The sequence below is a fragment of the Numenius arquata genome, chromosome 3 (genome assembly GCF_964106895.1).
Source record: "Numenius arquata chromosome 3, bNumArq3.hap1.1, whole genome shotgun sequence".
NCBI lineage: Eukaryota > Metazoa > Chordata > Aves > Charadriiformes > Scolopacidae > Numenius > Numenius arquata.
The window spans coordinates 18,564,678-18,585,440 of NC_133578.1; the positions used below are offsets into that span (position 1 = coordinate 18,564,678).

The 20,763-nt window shown below is 52.0% G+C and overlaps 1 protein-coding gene across 1 annotated transcript in view; it reads left to right on the top strand.

Annotated features, from left to right (window-relative positions):
- The window catches only part of SLC4A3 (solute carrier family 4 member 3), a 34,039-nt gene that overhangs the window by 2,116 nt on the left and 11,160 nt on the right, over positions 1 to 20,763 (top strand). Inside the window, exons 2-11 of the mRNA XM_074145412.1 lie at positions 3,250 to 3,392; positions 4,620 to 4,776; positions 8,573 to 8,904; positions 9,372 to 9,514; positions 10,093 to 10,304; positions 16,210 to 16,361; positions 16,992 to 17,172; positions 17,718 to 17,853; positions 17,957 to 18,131; positions 19,106 to 19,202. Of these exons, the coding sequence (XP_074001513.1) occupies positions 3,339 to 3,392; positions 4,620 to 4,776; positions 8,573 to 8,904; positions 9,372 to 9,514; positions 10,093 to 10,304; positions 16,210 to 16,361; positions 16,992 to 17,172; positions 17,718 to 17,853; positions 17,957 to 18,131; positions 19,106 to 19,202 (1,639 nt within the window). The 5' untranslated portion in view covers positions 3,250 to 3,338. The remainder of the gene's footprint in view (positions 1 to 3,249; positions 3,393 to 4,619; positions 4,777 to 8,572; positions 8,905 to 9,371; positions 9,515 to 10,092; positions 10,305 to 16,209; positions 16,362 to 16,991; positions 17,173 to 17,717; positions 17,854 to 17,956; positions 18,132 to 19,105; positions 19,203 to 20,763) is intronic.

Consider the following 20,763-nt stretch of genomic DNA (forward strand, 5'->3'; position numbering starts at 1 on the left):
TAGTCGTGTTTTACACCCTTGAGATCTTTCCAGACTGCTGGCTTGTCCCCTCCCCATCTTAGTCATCTCATGTTGCGCTAGACAAATTTAGCTCCTAACCTTTCCTTATAAATCAATCCCTCTGGCCTACTGGCAATTTTTTGTGGCTCTTCTCTGAACTCCGTCTGTTGTGGGTAATAGAAAATCCAGGCCAGATCCGCGTAGGTGTCCGTCCAGCCTTTCTCCCAGAGGTTGCGCAGAGTAAGGGGCAAGTGGCCTCTAGTGGCCAGCCATCAATTAGTGCACCGAAAGGGAGCACCAGTGCTCCCAGGCCATGGGCTCTTCCTTCTCCAGAAAGCAGGAGAGCCCTAGGGTTAGGATCAGAGAATGGAGAATGCACCTCCCATCCTCACCCCCTTCTCGCACCCAGAGATGGAGACCCCTCTGGCAGCTCGGTCCCCAAGCCCTGCCGGCTCGGGGTGCCCAGGAATCACATCCCGATTGCACATGATTATGGGCGGGGGATTGACGGAAACCCCGTGGGCACCTCACAGTCCCTCTGAAATTTCAAAGCAAGTCCCAAGGGCTCTCTTATTTTACTGCTAGTACAACTTTCTTGCTTTTAGCTGTTCAGCAGTGTCATTAGAGTGACATATTTTCATCATATTTCAGAATATGCTGCTTCGGTGGGTAAAGAAAGATTAAGTGCTGGATTTTCCCTCCCTTTTAACTTCGTTTAGGCAGTCAGTCAGGCTGTAGTTTTAAACTCAGTGTAACACCTTGCAAAGCTGGAGCCAGCAGAATTTGTTGCATCCAGCAGTTCTCCTGGCTGTGGGTTTCCTCCTGCCTGGAGCACGGATGCCCCTGCGAGCCTCTGCCTTGCTCCAGACAAACCTGGGCTTGACCTGAAACAAAGCACATTGTTTTTGCTTCACAACATTGCTGATAGTTTGCAGTTTCCTTTGGAGGCCCCACAAGGCACATTAGTGGCACCGAGTTGGAGCTGAGCATTTTTTTTTTTGTTAAATTACCTTTACTGTTTTTCTAGTTTTCAGGGATTCTGCCACTACAGGAGCCGCCATCCAAAGCCCCATTGTCATTTTATTATATATTGTATATTATTTATTACAAAGTAGTAGTGCTTGCAACACGTTTTTGTAGGCAGTCTGTAGCTGTGGATGTTATGTCCCTTACAAATACTCAATCCTTTCTTTAACAGTCGTGGTGCCATGGCCTTGCAGGACTGCAGAGCCAGGTAGCCAGGTTCCCTTGCCAACTCTTCCCACTGGAATAAAGCGTTCCCTGCCTTCAGTTTCAAATGTGCTGCTGTTTGCTTTCATGGAATGATACCCTCTTCTTGAGTTAAATGTGAAAGGAAATAAAAGCCATGTATTACCCTTTTCTCTACCATGTCTCCTACTAAAAAGCAGCTCCGTCTCTGCTTACAGATGATTTCCAGACCTTTCTCCCTTTTCTGCTTTCTCTCAGGGAACCCTTTTGCTCTATCTTGCTTGGAAAACAGGGTGTAAAGTTGAAGATTGCAGCTTAAGATCTACAGAGTGGATTGTGTATTTTCATTCTTTTTTGGCCTGTTCCTTGCGGCCTGAACTCTGCATTTGCATTTTAGACGTCTGTCTTGGCAGCGTATTTCTCTTGAGCTGTTCTCATCGAGGAATTCAGTTACTGAGGAGTTCAATGAGGTGTGTTTGAGGGGTTTCTTCCATTAAATTTTGCCTTGCTCCTTATAGAGGAAGGTGGACCAAGGGAGCATGCTTCATCAGTGGTCGGATTAGCTCCTCAAAAACTTGCCTTACAGATGGCCCTGGGGTTTTTGGTTTGAATAAGCTCTTCAGGTAGGCAGAGTAAGCAAAGACTGTAGTAGCACCTTCTGGAGATCTTCAAAGGTAAAAGGAAGGATGGTGAAGTGGCCTTACTGGTGTCACCTTTAGACTATCTGTTTTAGTGGCCTGTCTTGAACAGTGGCCCATACTAGGTACTTCAGATGGGGTAGTGAGAAACCCCTCAGCAGATCACGGGGATATAACCAATAATACTTCTTCCAAAGCTTTAATAGCTGGAGAATAGCTTGTTCTGAAAGATGGGTTTAACTTCTATTAGTTTTCTTTGTCATAAATACGATAACTTGTTACCCAGAGAGATGGCCAAGCTATCCTCTGACTTTGCAGTTTTTTCCTCCTTGATGACATCACTGACAAAAATGTTTTCTTTTGCCAGTTTTGAATTAATTTGTATTCTACTCTTGTAGTTTTAACAAATGTCTCTTTTCTTGTGCTGAGATGAGAACACTTTGCATATCCCTGTGTCCAAAGCGCTGTGCATGTGCTTACATCTTCTCTCCTTCTCAGTATGAGTTCAGATGAGGTTCTCGAGATCGGTATCTTCCCAATGCCGGTCTCGGTGACATCTCCAATTCTTCCTGGGGTGCAGCCCATGCTGAGCTCAGCCTGCACTGTTGCTGTAGATGATAGGACTACAGCTGTTTCTGTGTTGGTCTCCATCCCACTCCTTGTCAACTGTGGCACCTCATTGCCTTCTTCACTTGCCTTTTGAGCAGAGCACTCCCTGGGGCTGCCCACAGGGTCTTCTGTGTCCCTTAGCGATGCTGGTGCAGACAGGGCACAGATCTGCAGCCTGAAGATTGGCCTCTTTCCCCGTAACATGTGTTGTTTTGTGTTTGGTGTCTGAATGCTGAACTGTTGTTTGTCCTTGTGCCATCTCTCTGGCCTGCACAGATCCCTCTGAGGTTCCTTCTGGCCATTTTGGGACCTGCCCAATTAAAGCTAGGTGGCACAGGACCACTCTGCTGCCTGCTCCTGGCATGCCCTCCCAGCACCCGATCTATCCAACTTTATCCTTCCTCAGCGGTCAGTCTTCCCCAGCTGTGCACAGATGTGCTGGTGCAGAAGTGGCTGAGCAGTAACCCTTTCCTCCTCTTGCACAGCCTGTGCAGGAGCCGCACGTAGCTGCTCTCTCAGTCGGCCCCTGCACCCTCCAGGCAGCAGGTCCTTCGGAGGAGGATCTCAAGGTCCCACCTGCCCTTGAACTGTTGGAGACGGTGCACAAAGCAGCGCGGGCTGGGCCATTCTCGCCCCCTCGCCGCAGTGTGCCAGGGGACAGGCATGTCCTAGGATGCTGGGGAGGTTCCCCAAGGGCCGGTGAGGTGACCTCTCCTGGTTAGGAGCCAGGGGGGTTGAGGGCAGTGGCCAGCAGTCTCCTACGACATTCCCTTGTCCTGCCCTCTCTCCACAGGTTATGCCACTCTCCAGGTTTGCTGGGTGCCTGCCGGTGAAAGAGAAGGGTTGATATTTTGCCCAGGCCCTTAGGTCCTGAAAACCAAAATGGCAGCTGGAGAGTCCCCTCCCGTAGGAGATGTCTTCATCGACCTGCAGCAGGTGAGGTGGGAATCCAGCAGGAGCGGGGCTGTCTCTTCCCCGGGGACGGTGCTCCTGCCAGGCTGAGTGCGGGACCCGTGTCCTGGCAGCCAGTAGGAGACACAGCCTCCATTCACCGGGGAGAGGTCTGCACAAAGGGTGCCCCAAGGCTGCCCACGAGCCCACACCCACTCGCCACGCAGACAGCAAACTGTGGTTCAGAAAAGGCCAGAGGCTGCTCCGTGGGGTCTTTGTGCCTTCGCATGCCGTGGGGTGGGGTAGGCAAACGGCAGGAGAAGCTGGGCAGCTTGCAATTAGGCTCTCCCCATTTAGGCTGGGCTTGGGACACCCATGCTAAGGTGAGAGGAGAAGCAGTCTCGCCCACAGACACGAAGCTGCTCCCGGCGCACAGCTGGGAACAGCTGGGGGATCCTAGGAGAGGCACAACTCGGCTAAAGCCGCCTTGCTCCCTCTTTCCGCCCAGCACAGACAGATTTGTCACGGTTGGGCCTCCTCCCGTTTCCATGGAAACACGGGAGTCCACAACAGCTCCGCGCTGGCATTTCGGCTATATTGACAGAAAATTTTACCAGCTGCAGCTGCTTGGGAGGCAGAAAGGACAGGAGTCACCTGGCGATGCTCTTCTCGAAGCGTCTCCACCAGCAAAAAGGCAGAGAAGCATCCATAGCCTGAAACGGGAGGAAAACAGGCAGAAAAGCCTGAAGAAGGCATGCCACAGAGGAACGGGGGGCCCTAGGAGTGCAGAGGGGAGGTGGGAAGGCACAGGGTGGTCACTGAGCCAAGGGCAGCTCACCAGAGCAGGGATGCTCTTTCCCAGGGGGAAATAGGGAGAAGGTCTAAGAAAGAGGGGGATGGCAGACTGGGAAAAGGGAAGGCCAGAGGGCAACAGTTAGATGTGAGGGGAGAGAAATTCCAGCTAAACGTGAGCTACACGTCTCCGCTGGTAGGAAAGACCAGACACTGACATAGTCCCTTGATACCTGCCGCTCGAGGGAGGTGTGGAGGACCACTAAGGTATCTCAGCAGAGTGTAGCTTGGAGGCTTGCTGGTCCATTCTGGTTCTTGGTTTTGAGCGAAACTGTGCCTCTAAGTGAGAAACTATGCCTCAGCCCTGTCGTGTGGAGCCTGCTGCTCCTCAGCAAGCCCAGCACTGTTTGCAGGGCACGAGGATCCAGAGGGCTGTAGGGGTCTGCAGTGTTTGATTCTTGTCTGGCGATTTCTGTGCAGGGCAGAGATCGCGCAGAGAAAGCCTCTCCTGGTGCCGAGGACGATGAGGACTTGGATAAGACTTTGTCAATCGAGAGATTTGGGGACCTGATAAGCAAGTCAGCATCAAGCAATCTGGAGAAGCAAAGACGCAGCTACAGTGAGAGAGATTTTGAATGTATGTAGGTTTGAACCATTGTACCTACTTTCACCCTCGCCACCAACCCTCGCTCAGCCCCACATGCTCCTCAGCCTTGTGCCAGGTCCCTGCAGATCTCATTAGTCTGCTATTCACTTCCTCCCTTCAGAGCATTCCCAAAGTGCTACGTACACCCAGTTTAGCACCAGTGCCCATGGCCTCTTCCCAATCTGTTCCCTGTTTTCCCCATCCCCAGTGGCGTAGCTACTGCCCAGCCCAGGGTGTTTGCTCACCTCCTCGCCCAGTGTCAGGGACCTCTGTGGCCACTTCCTCCTCGTTGAAATTTCCAGTTTGAAACTATTTTTTCTTCCATATGGCTGCAAAGAAACATCCAAATATGGCCAGAAGCCAGGCTGTCCTCCCCAGTCTGAAAGCAGATGGCTCCAGTCAGACATGCCTGTGTATTTCGGAATAGCAACCGTGAAACCATCAAGCTTATCTGCTCAAAGAAAGGACTGCAAAATAAAAATGGGGTGTGAATTTAAAATGCTGTAGCTATCTCACCTGAACTCCTCTGATCAGCACATTTATTCCTCTAACTGCCCTTCCACCATGAAGGCAACCAGTCTGCCCAAACTCACTTTGGCTGTAAAATGAGAGTGTGCCCACAACAGTGGCCGTAAGCTATTGCCTGGTGTAGGTGGGTCGCACTGGCTTGTAGTAACAGCAGCAAAGGGCAGGAAGAAAGGTCCCCCAGCCAGCAGCCTGCTTGTGTGGTAGACAAGTAGCAATGGTTGGGAGAGTTTCCCACGCTCTGGCTCTCCACGGTCAGATACTGCTTATTTTCCATCTTAGCTTTGATGGGACACCACCTAGGAACAGTATGTTCCAAGTATATCACCAGGCTGTTTTCTGCTTGGCCATTCATTTCCAATGGCTGTTGTAAAAGTTTGCTGATAAAAGTCTATGACTGTAGTGCACCGCAGCTGCTACTTTCTGCTTGTGTCATTTCTCTACAGAGGCTCCATTCAAATAGCACTTTCCACCTGAGCACAGAGTCACTCGCGCACATGGCTGCAAGCTGCTAATAGCTTTGCTGTGGATTGAATACCTGTTCTGTGCTGGTAGGACTTACCTGCTCTGAAGCTCCACCTGTGCGCACAGGTGTGTGGGCTGGTCTGGAGCACACGGACAATCTGCTTGAGCATGCATGGCAGAAGCTGCTTTGAAAATTTAACTAGAGATTTATACTATTTGGGTTTTTTTTTTCCTTCTTAATAGGAGAGTCTTTTTTTTTCCCTTTGTCAGAATCAAGCTTGTTTTTCTCTGAGCTCCTGACATATGCCTGTTATAGAATCATAGAATGGTTCGGGTTGGAATGGACCTTAAAGATCATCTAGTTCCAACCCCCCTGCCACGGGCAGGGACACCTCCCACTAGAGCAGGTTGCTCAAAGCCCCATCCAGCCTGGCCTTGAACACTTCCAGGGATGGGGCATCCACAACTTCTCTGGGCAACCCGTTCCAGTGTCTCACCACCCTCACAGTAAAGAATTTCTTCCTAATATCTAATCTAAATCTCCCCTCTTTCAGTTTAAAACCGTTACCCCTCATCCTATTGCTACACTTCCTGATAAAGAGTCCTTCCCCATCTCTCCTGTAGGCCTCCTTTAGGTACTGGAAGGCATTATCTAGGACTAGTTGTCTAGAACTACGTCAACCCTGGTTATCAGAAGTTTTATGCAGTTCGTATTCATAAATCTGGAAGGTCTGGTTAGGTCATTAGGCTTTGAAAGATAATATATGAGCCCATGGAGGTGAATGCTCTCTGGGTTTAGAAATGTTTCCTGCCCTATTCAAAGCCAGGAATTCCTAATATGTAGGCTCTTCCTTCTGGGCTCCCTATTCAAATTACTTTTTCATATCTCTTGTATCAAGTTCACTGAGAAGTGAAATCAAACATCTAGGACACTGGTTTGGCAATAACTTTCTGTACAGGCAGGCAGTGCAAGGAAGGGAGCAGGGAAGGAGGGCAGGGGCTGGCCACACAGGAGTTGCAAGAGGACAGGGAGGAAGAAGAGGGAGGCATGAAGCCTTTTGTGTTTGGGAGAGGTATGTTTTTCCCACCTCCAGGCCACCTCTGTGGAGACGTGATCAGTTGACACAAGGAGTGCTGAGTGCAGGGGTGAAGAGCAGGGCCACGCTTTCCTGCACCAGATGAGCCACTTATCCTTCCCTGCAGCCCAAGGCTTTGGTTTCCTTCTGATCCAAAATGTGAACGTTTCTGTCTTGGGCTGATGGGAACGAGCCAGAAGGGAAACGTGGGGCATGTCCTCACCAGCAGCTTTGTGCTGTAGAAGGAGCAACGAGTGTACAGTTGGGGCCTTCTTTGCTTGAGAAATTTATGGCTGGCCTGTCTGTGGCACGCAGAGCAGCTCTACGGCGAGGTAGCAGTGGGGCAGCAGGGCCCTTCTGCCAAAACCTGTGAGTGAAACAGGGTACATCCAGTTAAGTCAAAGAACTAGAAGACACTTGGGAGGGAAAAGTCTATGTTTATAAATAGAGCCCAAACTCTTTCCAGTTTGCAGATGTCTGACCATTCCTAATCTCCTCTAATCTTGCCACAAGCCTCTCCGGCTGAACCAGAGGAGTGTGTGAAATATCCCTGCTGTTCCCAAGGGGGGAAACAAGGGAGAAAAGACTTGAGAAACCAAAGGAAAGGAAACATGACAGCAGAACAATGAACCTGCCTGGCTCTCCCAGGGAGAAGGTTACAGCTTCCATTGAAAACGTCCTTTGAAGGTGGTTTTCACTATAAACAGATTTTGCTGCCATGTCACAGGAAAGCTGGGAAGGAACCAAATCAAAACAGACTGGAAACAATTCCTCAGGAAGAGCTGCTGAGCAAAACCCCCTTGCGAAGTGGCTGGTGCCCCCGTGATTTTGCTGCTCCGGGTGCAGCCCCAGGATCTGTGCATCCTGCAGACTGTCTATGGGAGGCTTTGTGCCTGCAGATAGACCTTGCAGGAATGGCTTTCTTCTCTCTTGCAGGGAGATGCTGAGCTTACCCTGTTCCCTGCGTAGTGCCTTATCGTTGTTTTTGAGTGAAGGCTCAGAAATGCCATTAATTTCTTCTCACTCTGTAATTCCCACGACACCCAGGTCAAGCCTGTATGAATTTCTCTTTGTAGATCAGTTTAAAGAAAAGTCATTCTGCCCTGTTTCTTACCCTGGTTTTTAAAAGACAGCCTCCTAATTGAACCTGCATTTCAGGGGCTGGTAAGCATAAGCCCTCACAGTACCTGGGATATGGACTTAGGTTGCATCTGCACTAAAAGGCTTGCTCTGTGGTTCCTGTGGGTATGCAGGAGGGACTTTCTGCCAAAACCTGGGGGATAAACAAGGTGCATCTATTTAACTCGAAGAACACTAGGCAGGAAAGAAATGTTTGTAAAATACCCAAATTGTGCTTGTTTGAGAATGCGAGAGACACTTCCCCATGTTTAGTAAGGGGATGGTGCCTCTGGCAGGCCATTGCAGGTCTTGTGTAGCCATGTGAATGGCTTTTGACAGCACTGGGAGAGGAGTCCTGCCTTCCCCAGGGCAGTGAAGCTGCCTTGAGGTGGTTTGGCACTGCATTGGGGCTGCCTCCCCAGCCACCCCAGACTGGACACAGCCTGCCGCATCACTGAAAGAGCTTTGCTATGTCCCTGTGGGCTGGTGGCTCTCCTTGCCCTTCCTGGCCCTTGATCTCCAGACCATGCTGTTTCCTGGAGGGGCGCCTGGCAGGTTCCTCCCAGCCTCTTCCTGCCCCTGACTCTCTTTTTCTCTCTCAGTCCACCGCCAAACCTCGCACCACATCCATCATCCCCTTTCCACTCACCTCCCTTCTGCCCTCAAGTTCCAAAAGAGGCCTCCCCGTGCCAGCAGGAGGAAAAAAAGGAGGAGGAAGAAGAAGAAAACCTCGTTACCCCCCTCAGAGGTGACCCCCACCATCCAAGAAGAGGACGAGGAGGGGGGAGAAGAGGAGGAAGAAGAGGAAGAAGAAGAAGAGGAAGGAGAGTCTGAGGCAGAGGAGGCCCAGGTGAAAGAGATCTCTGCAGAGTCTGAGGGCGAAGCTCGTGGGAAGGACACGTCCCCTAAGCTGGAGCCCCCAAGCAAACCAAAGGCAAGGCTAGGGCATCCCTACCTGGATGGGGCTCGGAGGCTGGGGGAAGGTGGAGGGAGGGTTGATGCCGGGAGGGTGCCAGGTTGTATGGTCATGGGATCATGCTGCTCAGGGGGAAAAGGTTGTGTCTGTGCAATATTGTGTGATGGTGGTTTTGTCCCTGCCTGGCAGAGATGGGCACTGGAGGACAGTGATAGATAAGCCATTGCTTGGGGTCAGTGCAGGGGAGGGTGCACATGACTGTTTTGGGGTTGTTAGACCCATGGGGGAAGATCAATATGGCTGGTGTTAGGGTGTATAGGATATGGGGAGGGGCTTAATATGGCCAGTCGCAGGGTGTGGGGCACATGGGGAAAGTTGGCATGGCCCTTTCTAGGCTGTGGGGAAGTGGGAAGGATCTGCATGTCAGGGTCTGGGGAGAAGTCTGCCTGTCCTGGCTCTTGCCATCAGCACTGTTGTCTCTGCAGTTCACCATCGGCAGTGATGAGGAGGAGTCTGGCAACACTCTGGCCCCTGCGCAGTTCCACGTGGAGGAGGAGTGTGGCATCCTGTCCCCCGTGCCACGCTTCACCGACCTGCTGCAGGAGAAGGGCCCTCCCTCCCTCCGCAGGTAGGGAAACGTGTGCCAAGCTGCCTGCTGCTCTCCTCTGCTCAGGGTCACCGCACAGACCCTGTCCTCAGGGATTGCAGCTGTGCCCAGCCTGGACTTGCCTGCCGAGCCAGAGGGGACATGGGGCCTGGAGGGAGAGTGGCTGTGAGTGTCACAGCTGCTCACCAGGGGGACAGTCCCACAGGGGACTCCTGTGACCTCCGTGGGTCTGTGGAATCCCTTCGGTGCAGGTTTGGGGGCACTGGGCTGCACACACGGAGTATCCTTCCTCCCAGGTAACTTGCGCTGTCATGCTGACCTGCAGGCTGAGAAGCCCCAGGAGGCTCGGCCAAGTCAGGGGACCATGAGGCCATTGACTCAGAGGTGGGTCCCAAACACGGACCACAAGCTGATCCTGTTCTGTGGTGGGGAAGGGGCAATCCTTCCAAGGGAAAGTGTTGGGACAGGTGACTCCTGGCTCTGCTCCTTCTCAGGGACTTGTTGGTCAGGGCTGTGCTGAGGGACCTCAGCCCTGAGAGGGGCTAGTGCCCATCCTTACTCACCCCGTTTGCAACCATCAGTCTCTTTGGTTCTTACAGCCTCCCTGGGCCTCGGGAACGTCTGTCTCGCGGGTGGGAGAAGCGCAAGCCCTGGGGCCAGGTGGCGAGCGGACAGCGGGTTACCTATGACTTGAAGGAGAGGATGTGCATCGGCAGCATGACCACACTGGAGAGCGCGGCATACCAGCGTGTCCCCACGGATGAGGCCGAGGCCCAGATGCTGGCGTCTGCTGACTTGGACGGCATGAAAAGTGAGGCTTTGCGACACTACCTACTCTACTAGTGCGCGTGTCCCTTGCTTCTCCCTGCTTTGCCCTCCTCCTTGGCAGCTCCAAGCATGGCTTTTGGCCTGCTGCAGGACCTGGTCCTCATCTCCCTGTCCCCCAGTCCCTGCTGTTCCAGCCCTGGCTCCTCTCTGTCAGCTTTGCAATGTCCACAGTGCTGGTCCCTGTGTTTCCAGCACCTCTGCTCACACCCACCCCACGGCTGCTTGCTCCTCCACCCGCCCCACTACCCTCTCCGGTTCAGAGCTCCCTGTGTTTCCCTGAGACCCAGCTCTCTCCTCGCCTGACACACTTTCCCGGCGACCAGCCCTCTGTGCGACACGCCAGCTCTGGCATCGCAGAAAACCTGAGGTGAGGAGCTTCCCCTCTCCTCCTCTCTCCTGGCAGAGGGAGAGGCAGCTGCCCCCTCCAGAGCGCCTCGGAGGGGGACTGCCCCCGTGCGCGGCATGAGGGCAGACAGAAGAGACGTCATGGAAATGCACGCTCGGGGCCCGAGGACATGGAGAATTCAATAGGTTGCTCTGCAGGCTGGAGAGGGAGGGAGACACCAGAGGGGAGCGAGGGAGAGAAGCGGTGCTGCACGCACAGCCTGGCTGTCCCTGGGCCACGGGCACTGTGTCCCTGGGCAGCCGGCACAAGACCCTGCGGCAGAGTGAGGATCCTGCTCCCGAGGAGCCGGTGGGCAGCCCCCCACGGAAGCATCCCTAGGTGGAGCCAACCTTCCCGGGACCTCGTCAGTCCCCAGGGGCTGCAGCAGCTGGTACCTTCATGCTCCTTGAGGACAGGAGGCAGGCACCGGGGCTGGCCGCAGGGCTGCGGTGAAGTCCCCCCAGGGGCAGCTTGATTTCTGCACGTCAGCCTGGCTACCCCGGCCCCTCCTCTGAAGGTGGGTGGCTCATGGCACCTGACCCCTGAACTTCGCAAGGACAAAATGACAACCCTTCGAGAGGGAGAGGAGACAGTGAAGGAATCGGAAGGGGGCAGCAGCCCGGAGATAGCGATAAGCACCTGCATTCGCAACTCACTCGGCTATGAAGACTTTGATGAATTTGCCTTCAATTTTGAAGACTATGATTTATGGGAAGCTATCAGAAACCATCTGGGCTACCCAGGCGGGGAGCCCACCTGTAAGTACCGGAGCAGTGACCCCACGGTTGCAGCTGTAGATCAGAGCCCCCAGCTAAAGTGCATATCCCCCACCCTGTGTTTGCTGTCTGCACCCTCTCTGTGTCAGGTTGGTCTCCTGAGTTAGAAGAGGTAACTGGTGACACCAGAGGAGCTGCCTGATGTCTGTGTGTCTGTCCAAAGTCCTTGTACAGATCTGTGTTGTAGTGCTGAGGTGCTTCCCTGTGTGTGTCTCGTTCGAGCAGCTCCAGAGGCAGCTGCATCTTGCTGTTTGTGCTTATCAGGATGTGGCCCATGCCACGGCCAGAGAAAATAGCAGCTGCTCTGAGGTGTGTATAAAGACAGAGGCATTTTCCCTTCCATCTGTGGCAAAAGGTGACAGTGTGCTGCTGCTCTCTGTTTGCTGGAATTTGAGCTGAGCTGCAGATCCGACAGCAGCAGTGGGTATCAGGTTCTTGGCTCTGCACCGTAGCCTAGTGTCCTGAAGAAAAAAATAACCTAGTCCCTATGTCTGCAGGCTTGAGTGTGGCTGTGAAACTAGCTAATGGCAAACTGGCCGGGGTGCCTGGAAGGGGGAAAAGAGGAAGGAAGCAAGAGTGGGAAAAGCAGGGAAGGAGCGAATAGGAATTGCGAGAGCAAAGAGTGTCTTTCTGTTCTCTGCATCTGTTTCCGTACCCACGCATCCCTGGCGGAGAGCCGGATCTCTGAGCCCTCCCGGGGACCATGCAGAAACCGGAGCCTTACTCCCACCTCATGCAGGCGATCCTTCCTCGGCAGATGGTGGTAATTCACAGTTAAAAGGTGGCTTTGTGTGTCACCTTGGGAGGGACACTGTTCACAGCCATAGCTCTGTGGCAGCTGTGGTCCTTGTCTGGATTGTGTGTTAATTTTTCAAGGGATTTTAGGAGCGCACACGGGAGGGTCCCAGAACTAGCCCATTTACTGGCTTTGCATGCAGGATTGGGGAAGCAAAGTGCTTGCAACAGGGACTCGGGATGCCTTGGTTCAGCTCTGGCTCTGCCACAGCCTCTGTGTGATCTCAACGCTTAACTTCCCCTGCCTCCCAGTCCCAGCATCATGTTCTCTTTCTCAGCTGGCCCATCCTTACAAGCCTTTGGGGAAGAAATGTCTCCCTGTGTGCTTCTGCAAGGACCAGCAAGTGGGAATTTGCTTCTGGCTGGGTCTCCACTTGTTACTGTAAATTGATAGACAGCAAAGTTCAAAACAGAAACCTGGAGCAAATTGGTTCCATCAGCTGTCCTGACCTGAGCAAGCTCTACATTAAAAGTGAGAAATTGCCCCAAGTTCACCAGGAAAGGATGGCTATTCTTGGGAAGGTAGAAGGGGCAGATTGCTTCTGCAAGGTGTGATATGCGTCACTTACAATGTGGGGAACTTTGGCTTGCTAGCAGTTAACACATTCATTGATTGCTACAGCTAATACTGCAGGTGCTTGAATTAGGATGTGCTGTACAGTCAACTCTTAATTATTTCTGCACAGTGAATCCACACTGTGGATTAATTCTGCAGAGCGATATGGCAGACACCAGAGTCAGTTCTGTGCAGAGCCAGCTCGCATCCAGCCAGTGCCACTTACTCAGATATTCACTCCGTGGCTTGTACCTCTTCCTGGACCAGCTGCAATCCAGGAGGAATTCAATAGCTTTTGAGCAGAGTAGAATCCTTGTCAGACCTGAGCTGGTTTCCTTGCACTCCTTTCAGCATTCAGAGCATGGGGAGTGCTGTGAAGGGACACCTTGGTGGCAGCAGGGATGAGCTGGGGTCCAGCTGTCCCTATCACATTGAGCTCAGCATCAGCCAGGAGAGACTTGGGCTCTGTGAAGGGCAGGGCAGGAGCTTTTTCCAGAAGCCAGCATAGGGTTGTGACTTGTTGCACGTTGATTAGGATTTTGTTTAGTCTAATTTGGAATGTTCCAGAGGCGGTTTCAGTCTCTTTTTCCTTGCTATAACTTAACCACTGGAAGCGTGCACCGTCCCTGTGAGACCGGGCTAGCAAGTTGCTCTCCGGTACTGGTGCAACTACTCTGTCTCTTTCCGGGCTTCCTGCTTGTGGATAGAGGGTAGTGAAAGGAGGGACGTAGGAGCTAACACTGGAATTGAAGGCAATCGCCTGCTGAGTTGGACTGACCAGCACAGGCACTCTGGGAGAAGACTTTAACCGGCGCAAAGTCATATTTGTCATTGTCAGATATAAGCTGGCGGGAGAGGAACTTGGTCATCCCCAGAAATCTGACTGATGGAAGCCCATGTGGCAAGAAGATCTTCTGAAGAAGGCTGTAGGAGATGCTGTGTGGGAGGTCACATTCCAGTTTGTTGTAGTGGAGCCGCCACAGGAGTCATGTTCTGTCCTCAGACATGGTCACTGTCTCATGCTCTGCTCCTGGGGAGCACTGGAGAGGAGGTACAGCAAGAGCTGTCCTTGGCTGTGTCATCTTACCCTGGGGAGTTTGGCTTTGACCAAAGAGGGCAGAGCTGTGCCCTGGGCACATTACCCTTTGGTCTCAGTCCAGGATCCTGTCCTGGGTAAGGACCCCAGACTTCAGGTGCTCACTTGAGCTTGACTTTTATTTGGGAGAAGCACAAATCTGGTAGGACACAGAAAAGCTCTCTGGAGAGTAGTCTGGAGCACCTGAGCTGGGCTCCGCATGGGACTCCCACAGCCGGTGGCCTTTTCCAAAATTAAGCACATGTGTCCACCCTGCTCCTATGGGTTGTCTTCCCCAGCTGGCATCTCAGCAACCACAAGCACTGCCAAGGGAGAGCAGCAAGTGGCTCACTTCTTTCTGTAGGGCTCTGGAGGTGTGCCTTCACCGTCTCACTCTGAGCTTGCAGCACTCTAGCTCTTGTCCCTGTCAGCAAGTGTGGGAGTCACTGGAGATGCTGGCAGGAAACTTGGCTCCTTCCGTTTTATCTGTCCTCCAGCCATTCAGTGGCTGAGGCTGAAGGCCCGTGTGTGCTTTCAAGGGATATTGCTGAAGAGCGCTGCGTGGCAGGTTGGCATCACCACGGAGGAGGGTTGCCGTGCTCCTGGTGAGCACTCTGTCTTGCTGGGCAGTGTCCTCTGGCCCTGTTCTTCTAGGGACACGATGAGAATGAATCCCAGGGTGCATGGGAGAATGAGAAGCTACAGGGATTGGAACAAAGGTGACGGATACCAAGATCATCTGCCTGGTGACCTGTTTGTTTATGCACGAATCCACACCAAGTGCAACGAAGTGGCTGCCGAGCGCACAGGAATTGAGAAATCCATGCAAAAGTCCAAGGAGGGAAGCCCCACCTGTGCAGGGCTCCCAGAAACGTTTGTAGCGGTGGGCAGTTATTGGCTCCTATCGACATTGCAGAGCAGTAAGTGGAGCAGGGAGGAGTCCAGCCATCCGCGGGACGTGCATCAGCAGGGCAGCCAATGGGGGAAAATGCCCTGAGGCTCAGTATTGATTCATTTTATATTTAATCTAGCGACCCAGATTTCCAAGGAGCAAGGCCATGGTATGCCTGGCCTGATGCTGGGCTGGGTCTTTGCATGTCAGAGATGCATGGATATTTTCCTGCAACATCAAAGAGACCACTTGGCCTTTAAGCCCAGGGCTTTTCGCTACCTCTCATGCCCTGAGAGCTGCAGGTCTTGAAGACAAGTGTAGAAAGGTACGTGGAGCCTGAACATTCATCCCAGCCAACAGAGAGCTGCTGGGGAGAAGACCTTGGCTGTGCTTTACAAGCAGGGCCAACAAACATCAATGGACCAAAGCTGAGCAGAACCCCTGACTCTGTCATCTGCCTGGGGGAGCCTGCCCATCCTGGAGCAAGCCTTGAGGCTTTCCCCATCCCCATGTGCTGTCTGTGCTGAGGAAGGTACAGTTGCTGTCTCTGAGTAGTGTCCAGGGAAACTACTCTCCATGACAGGCTGTTGCCCAGGTGTTGTTTCTCTGGCATTGCAAAAGGGGCTGGCATCATTGTGTCCAGGTTTTGGTGGGTGCTGACTAGCCAACAGCACTGGTAGCTTGGTGGTGGGCCTGTAATGCAGCCTCAACAGCCTTTCTGGAGGCTTCAGGAGGCTTCAGTTTGGCCAGCCAAACTCTGTAACACAGACCTTTCAGAGGGCATTACGGCGGCACTGTGGATCATCTAGAAACAGCGATACCTGGAGTTAACTGCCCAGCCTCCATGCCAGCCCCGGTCTGCACTCTTATCCTACAGTCTCATCGCACAATTAAATAAAACTGTCATTGATATTTCCATGTCTCTCCCAGGCCAGCAGTTAAATATCCTTCCCCTTCACTGCCCTTTATGCTTGCCGAGCACCAGGCCTTCCTCCAGTGGGAGAAATGAGCCCCAGCCAGGTGCCTGCCTGTGCTGTCTGGGTGCAGAGTTGTGCAGACGAGGCTTCAGGTTGCTTTTTGTTGAGGGAGTATGGGGAGGGTTCATGCACTACTTATTTGGGTACCATGAATAAAACCTTTTGCAGTGATGCTCCAGTGTGTATGCACAGCCTGGGAGGAAGCCTTCTTCTTGAAGGAATTAGCTCACAGGTGTCTGGAAGAGCTGCAAGTAGGCAGATGAGGCAGGAAGGATCTTCAGAGGTCTGGAGGATGCTGGTGAGTGCTCCAGCTGCCAGGACTTTGCTAGCATAAGCTAATGAGAGAAGGGGGGGCTTAGATGTGTTCTCCTGCCAGACGATGTGTTTCCACTAGACAAACTGGTGGTCTTTTTTCCTTTCCCATGTTTTCAGGCCACCGTTTTGAAGATAATCCTGGTGTGAGGAGGCATCTGATGAAAAAACCATCTCGTAGTCAGATCACCAGGACAAGCAAAAAATTAGTGTCAACTCCATCTGTCAAGAAAAAAAAGAAGAAGAAGAAGTTGGATAGAAAGCCCCATGAGGTATTCATGTGCTTCCTCCCACACTTGTTCAGAAGCTATAAATCATGACTAGAAACAGGCACTTTATAAAGTGATAAATGTGGTTTCAGTAGAACTAATTCTTTACATGACCTTGGGGGTGACATTTCAAGCTCTTATCCATTATCATGAAGGCTGAAAATACATTTTTTTTCAATAAAAGCAGAGATTTCTCTGAAATCACAAAGCTTCAACCTTAGATAAGATGTAAAAAAGTCACAGAAATGGTAGTGCTGTTGTGGAAGTTGGCAGCACAGTAACGTCACCATCTCTGGTAAGTGTGGGAAATTTTGGGGCAAACAAAGAAGCAGGCAGAAGACAAAAATGTCACAGTTTGGTAGAGGGGTGCAGCATTGCATCATTCTGTCTACTCTGCCCACACCATCTGACTTGGAGCTTTCTGGTGCCCCATGTGCTGACAAACGGTCCTGCCGTGCTGCCAGTGATATTTGTCCTGGCTGCTTCTGTTCACCCAACCTCTGGTTAACTAAGGCAGGTTTGCTCAGGCAGTGCTTTAGACCAAGTAGTACCTTGAGAACAAACCCAATTGTGTTGTTGATAGAGCTGTATACATCAAGGGAAGTCTCATGTCCTCACTGTAATTCACACTAGGTGTTTGTGGAGCTGAACGAGCTGGTGGTGGATAAGAACCAGGAGATGCACTGGAGGGAAACAGCCCGCTGGATCAAGTTTGAGGAGGATGTGGAAGAGGATACAGCAAGGTGGGGGAAACCCCATGTGGCTTCACTGTCCTTCCGCAGCTTGTTGGAGCTCAGGAAGACGATTGCCCACGGTGAGTCAGGAGCCGTGGGCCAGGGTTTGCATCTTGCTGTGAGACAGATTTTGCTAGACAACTTCTGTCACTGTTTGGCCCCTCAGTGGAGACACTCCAACAGTGTCTGTGTCCAGGGTTCATGTAGGGTCTGCAGAGGCAGACCATCCTGCAGCCCGTTTGCCAGGGTTTGCGTTAGCCCAAGGACGCCCGTGTTAGTTCCTTGCTCTGCTTTACTGCTCTCAGGCACTTGGCAGCTGTGCCACCCAGCTGTGCCTGGACCAGCAGGTCTTTGGTGTGAAAGGACAAGTTTGGTCAGGGTGGGGAGACCAAAATGAGAGGGAAGTACAAGAGCTACCAGTGCACCTTGGAGCTTTTGGGTTCTCTTGGATCAAGGGTTTATACAGAGGACGTGGGACACCTGGACTTGGTGCATTTCTTAACTGAGAGAATCTGTACCCCAATCAAAGCCTTGCTCCTGGTGGGATGGCTCTGTGTCTCCAGAATGTGCATGTGGTGGGGAACGCTGCACACTAGGAGCAGGGCTCTTCCTCTCCTGCTGGCAGGTGCCGTCCTCCTTGACCTGGAGCAGACCACACTGCCCGGCATCGCTCACCTGATGGTGGAGACCATGATCATCTCTGACCAGATCAGAGCAGAAGACCGAGCCAACGTGCTGCGTGCCCTGCTGCTGAAGCACAGGTGGGTGGCACGTGGCTGAGGGCTGCCAGGGCTCGGGGGTTGTCTGCGAGCCCCAGATAGCAAGGGAGGCGGGTCCCCTCACGGCCATCACTCTCCCCCTCAGCCACCCCAACGATGAGAAAGAGGGTTTCTTCCCGAGGAACCACTCCAGCTCCAGCATGAACTCCATCGTGGGGAACCACCACCACAACCACACCACCGACACCTGCGTGCCCCTCATGGGGGAAGAGCGTATTGAGATGGCCGACCCCAAGGCCAATGAGACCGAATGCAAGGAGGTGAGGGTGACATGGGGGGTTAACTGCTTCTTTTTCCATGCCCTGGGGATGACTGTTGGCCAGCAGCCGCCCTTGGTGCCCACCTCTGGGCCCCTTCATGGCAGGGAGGAGGGCTTGTTCTTGCAAGGGCTGAGCTCCCCTGGATCACCTGGAGAGCTGGAAATCAGGTCGCTGCATTATGATTTTGGGACCCAGTTTTAGCCTCACACTGTGTTCAGATGTCTGCTTGAGCACGCAATGGCAGCAACAGCCCTGGTGCTTGCAAGGTGGCTGTTTGCTGTGAGGGTGCCTTGCCTGTGGAGCAGGGTGTGAGGCATGCAGCCAAGGGAAGCCCAGCTGTGGCTGTGCTGTTGTGGTTTAACCCCAGCCAGCAGCTGGGACCACATAACTGCTCGCTCACTCCTCCCACCCCAGTAGGGTAGGGAGAAGAGGCAGAAAAGGAAGGGAAAGGAAGAAAATCATGGGTTGAGATAAAGACAGTTTAGTAGAACAGTAGTGGAAGAGGAAAATAATAATTATAATAATGGTAAAAGAATATACAAAATAAAGTGGTATAACACAAGTCACTCTCACCACCTGGTGATTGGTTGCCCAGCCTGTCCCAAGCAGCAATCGCAGATCCCTGCCTCCTGGCCAACCCCCATTTATATACTAAGCATGACATCTATGGTATGGAATATTTCTTTGGCCAGCGTGTCCTGTCTATGCTCCCTCTCAGCTTCTATGGGAAGCTGAAAAAGTCCTTGGCTAATATAAAAATTACTTAGGAACAACTAAAACAATATGTGATATCAACATTCTTGAACATTCTTCTCCTACTAAATCCAAAACACAGCAGCTCTAGAAAGCTGCTAGAAAGAAAATTAACTCTATCCCAGCTGAAACCAGGACATAAGCTAGTGGGGTGCAAGGCTGTGTAGGGAGACCGAGGCACGGGGACTGCATCCTTACTTGTTTGTATTCTTCCCGGGCAGAAAAACTTGCATCTCCATAACTCTGAGGGCCACCGTAAATACCTGAAGCTGATGGAGAAGATTCCTGAAGATGCGGAGGCCACAGTAGTCCTCGTGGGTAAGAAGTGGCATGTGGAGACGCCCCAGAGCCAAAAGAGACCAGTTCAGATCCTGGTCTGACCCAACTGTCTGTGCCCTCCCTCCTGAGAGATAGTTGGACATCTTGTACGTGTTCCCAAAGTTCAACTGGGGAGGGAGCCTTGCATGCTCTCTCCTCTGGTGGCGACACACATTTTGTCTGTAGTAAACATAAGGGGTGCTGGGGTAGTTACTTTCTTAAATTAAGAAGTACTGAATGTGAAGTGGTTGATAGACACTGCAGGTGGGAGCTGGGGCCCATCTTAGAGGAGAAATTCCCAACAGGCTCACCAGAACATCCCATTTTGCAGCTCAGAAGTAGGTGCTGCCCGAGGGACTGATGGCCAGGCACTGACTGTTGTTGGGCCTCATGCTGTCCTCTGACCATCGCTGTCCTCTGTCTGGCCTCTTCACACCTTGCCAGCAGCTGTGCCCTGCCCTGGCCAGTGTTGGTTGCCAGCTGTGTGTGCCAAGGAGCTCTGACTTTATGGGAGCAGGGCCTGGCTGGTGGCAAGGTCTCGGGTATCGCCCGCAGCGCTGCCAGGAGATATTTCTCTGTACAAGAGGGCTGTGGGTGGGCAGGTTTGAGCATCAGTGGGCTTGGTGCCTTCTGACCACAAGAGCAGCGCTTCTCAGCCCTTGGCTGGCATTCACATCTCAGCAAATGTAGCTACACGACAGGCAAAGTAAATGTCATTGCCTATCCAGTAGATGAAAAGCTCGGGCAAAGAGGCTTGGCAGCTCAACTAAGCTGATGCTTACCCATGATGAGGCCAAATCAGCTTCATAAACCTACTTTGAATACTCAGATAACTAAACACTTGCCATTTCTGAGGTAAGGCTGTACCTTGGGATTCGCTTGGCCACTCGGATGGCCCAGATTTGCCAATCTAACACAGAACACAGCTCTTTGCTGGACACAGATGGCAGAAAGATCAGTAATAATGCCAGAGAAATACAAGTATTCGATAAACATTTGTGTTCAGTATGGGAAGGAAGCGGCTGGTGTGCCGGAGGATGCAGGAGTACTTCCCAATCTGTTGGGAATCGAGGAGGCTGCCAAGCATTGATGAGATGCGGACATTGTAAAACAAACTGTGCAGTTTGCACCTATGATTCTTTAGAGAACTGGCTCATTTTCATCTGAAAAAGAAAAAAAGTCTAGGAACACAGGGAACATATGGAGAAAAACAGAAGAAAGCTCATCGTGTCAGTGCTCAAGAAGGAAAGGACAATGATCCAGTACCTATAGGTTGTTTAACCTGACATCCTTCCCAACTAAAATAATGGCAGAGCTAATATGGGATTCAATTAATAAAGAACTGAAGGATAAGAATGTAATTATTGCCAAGCAGTGAGGTTTATGGGAAATAGGTCATGTCAAGCAAACCTGATTTCATTCTTTGATGAGATTAGAAGTTTGTTTGATAAAAGTAACATGTAAGAGACTTCCTTCCATAAGGCAGCGGCTTAGTGGAAAAGAGCCTTCTGATTTAAAATTAGCCCCTTGTAGTGTAAGTAGAGCCCATCTGTAAGAGATT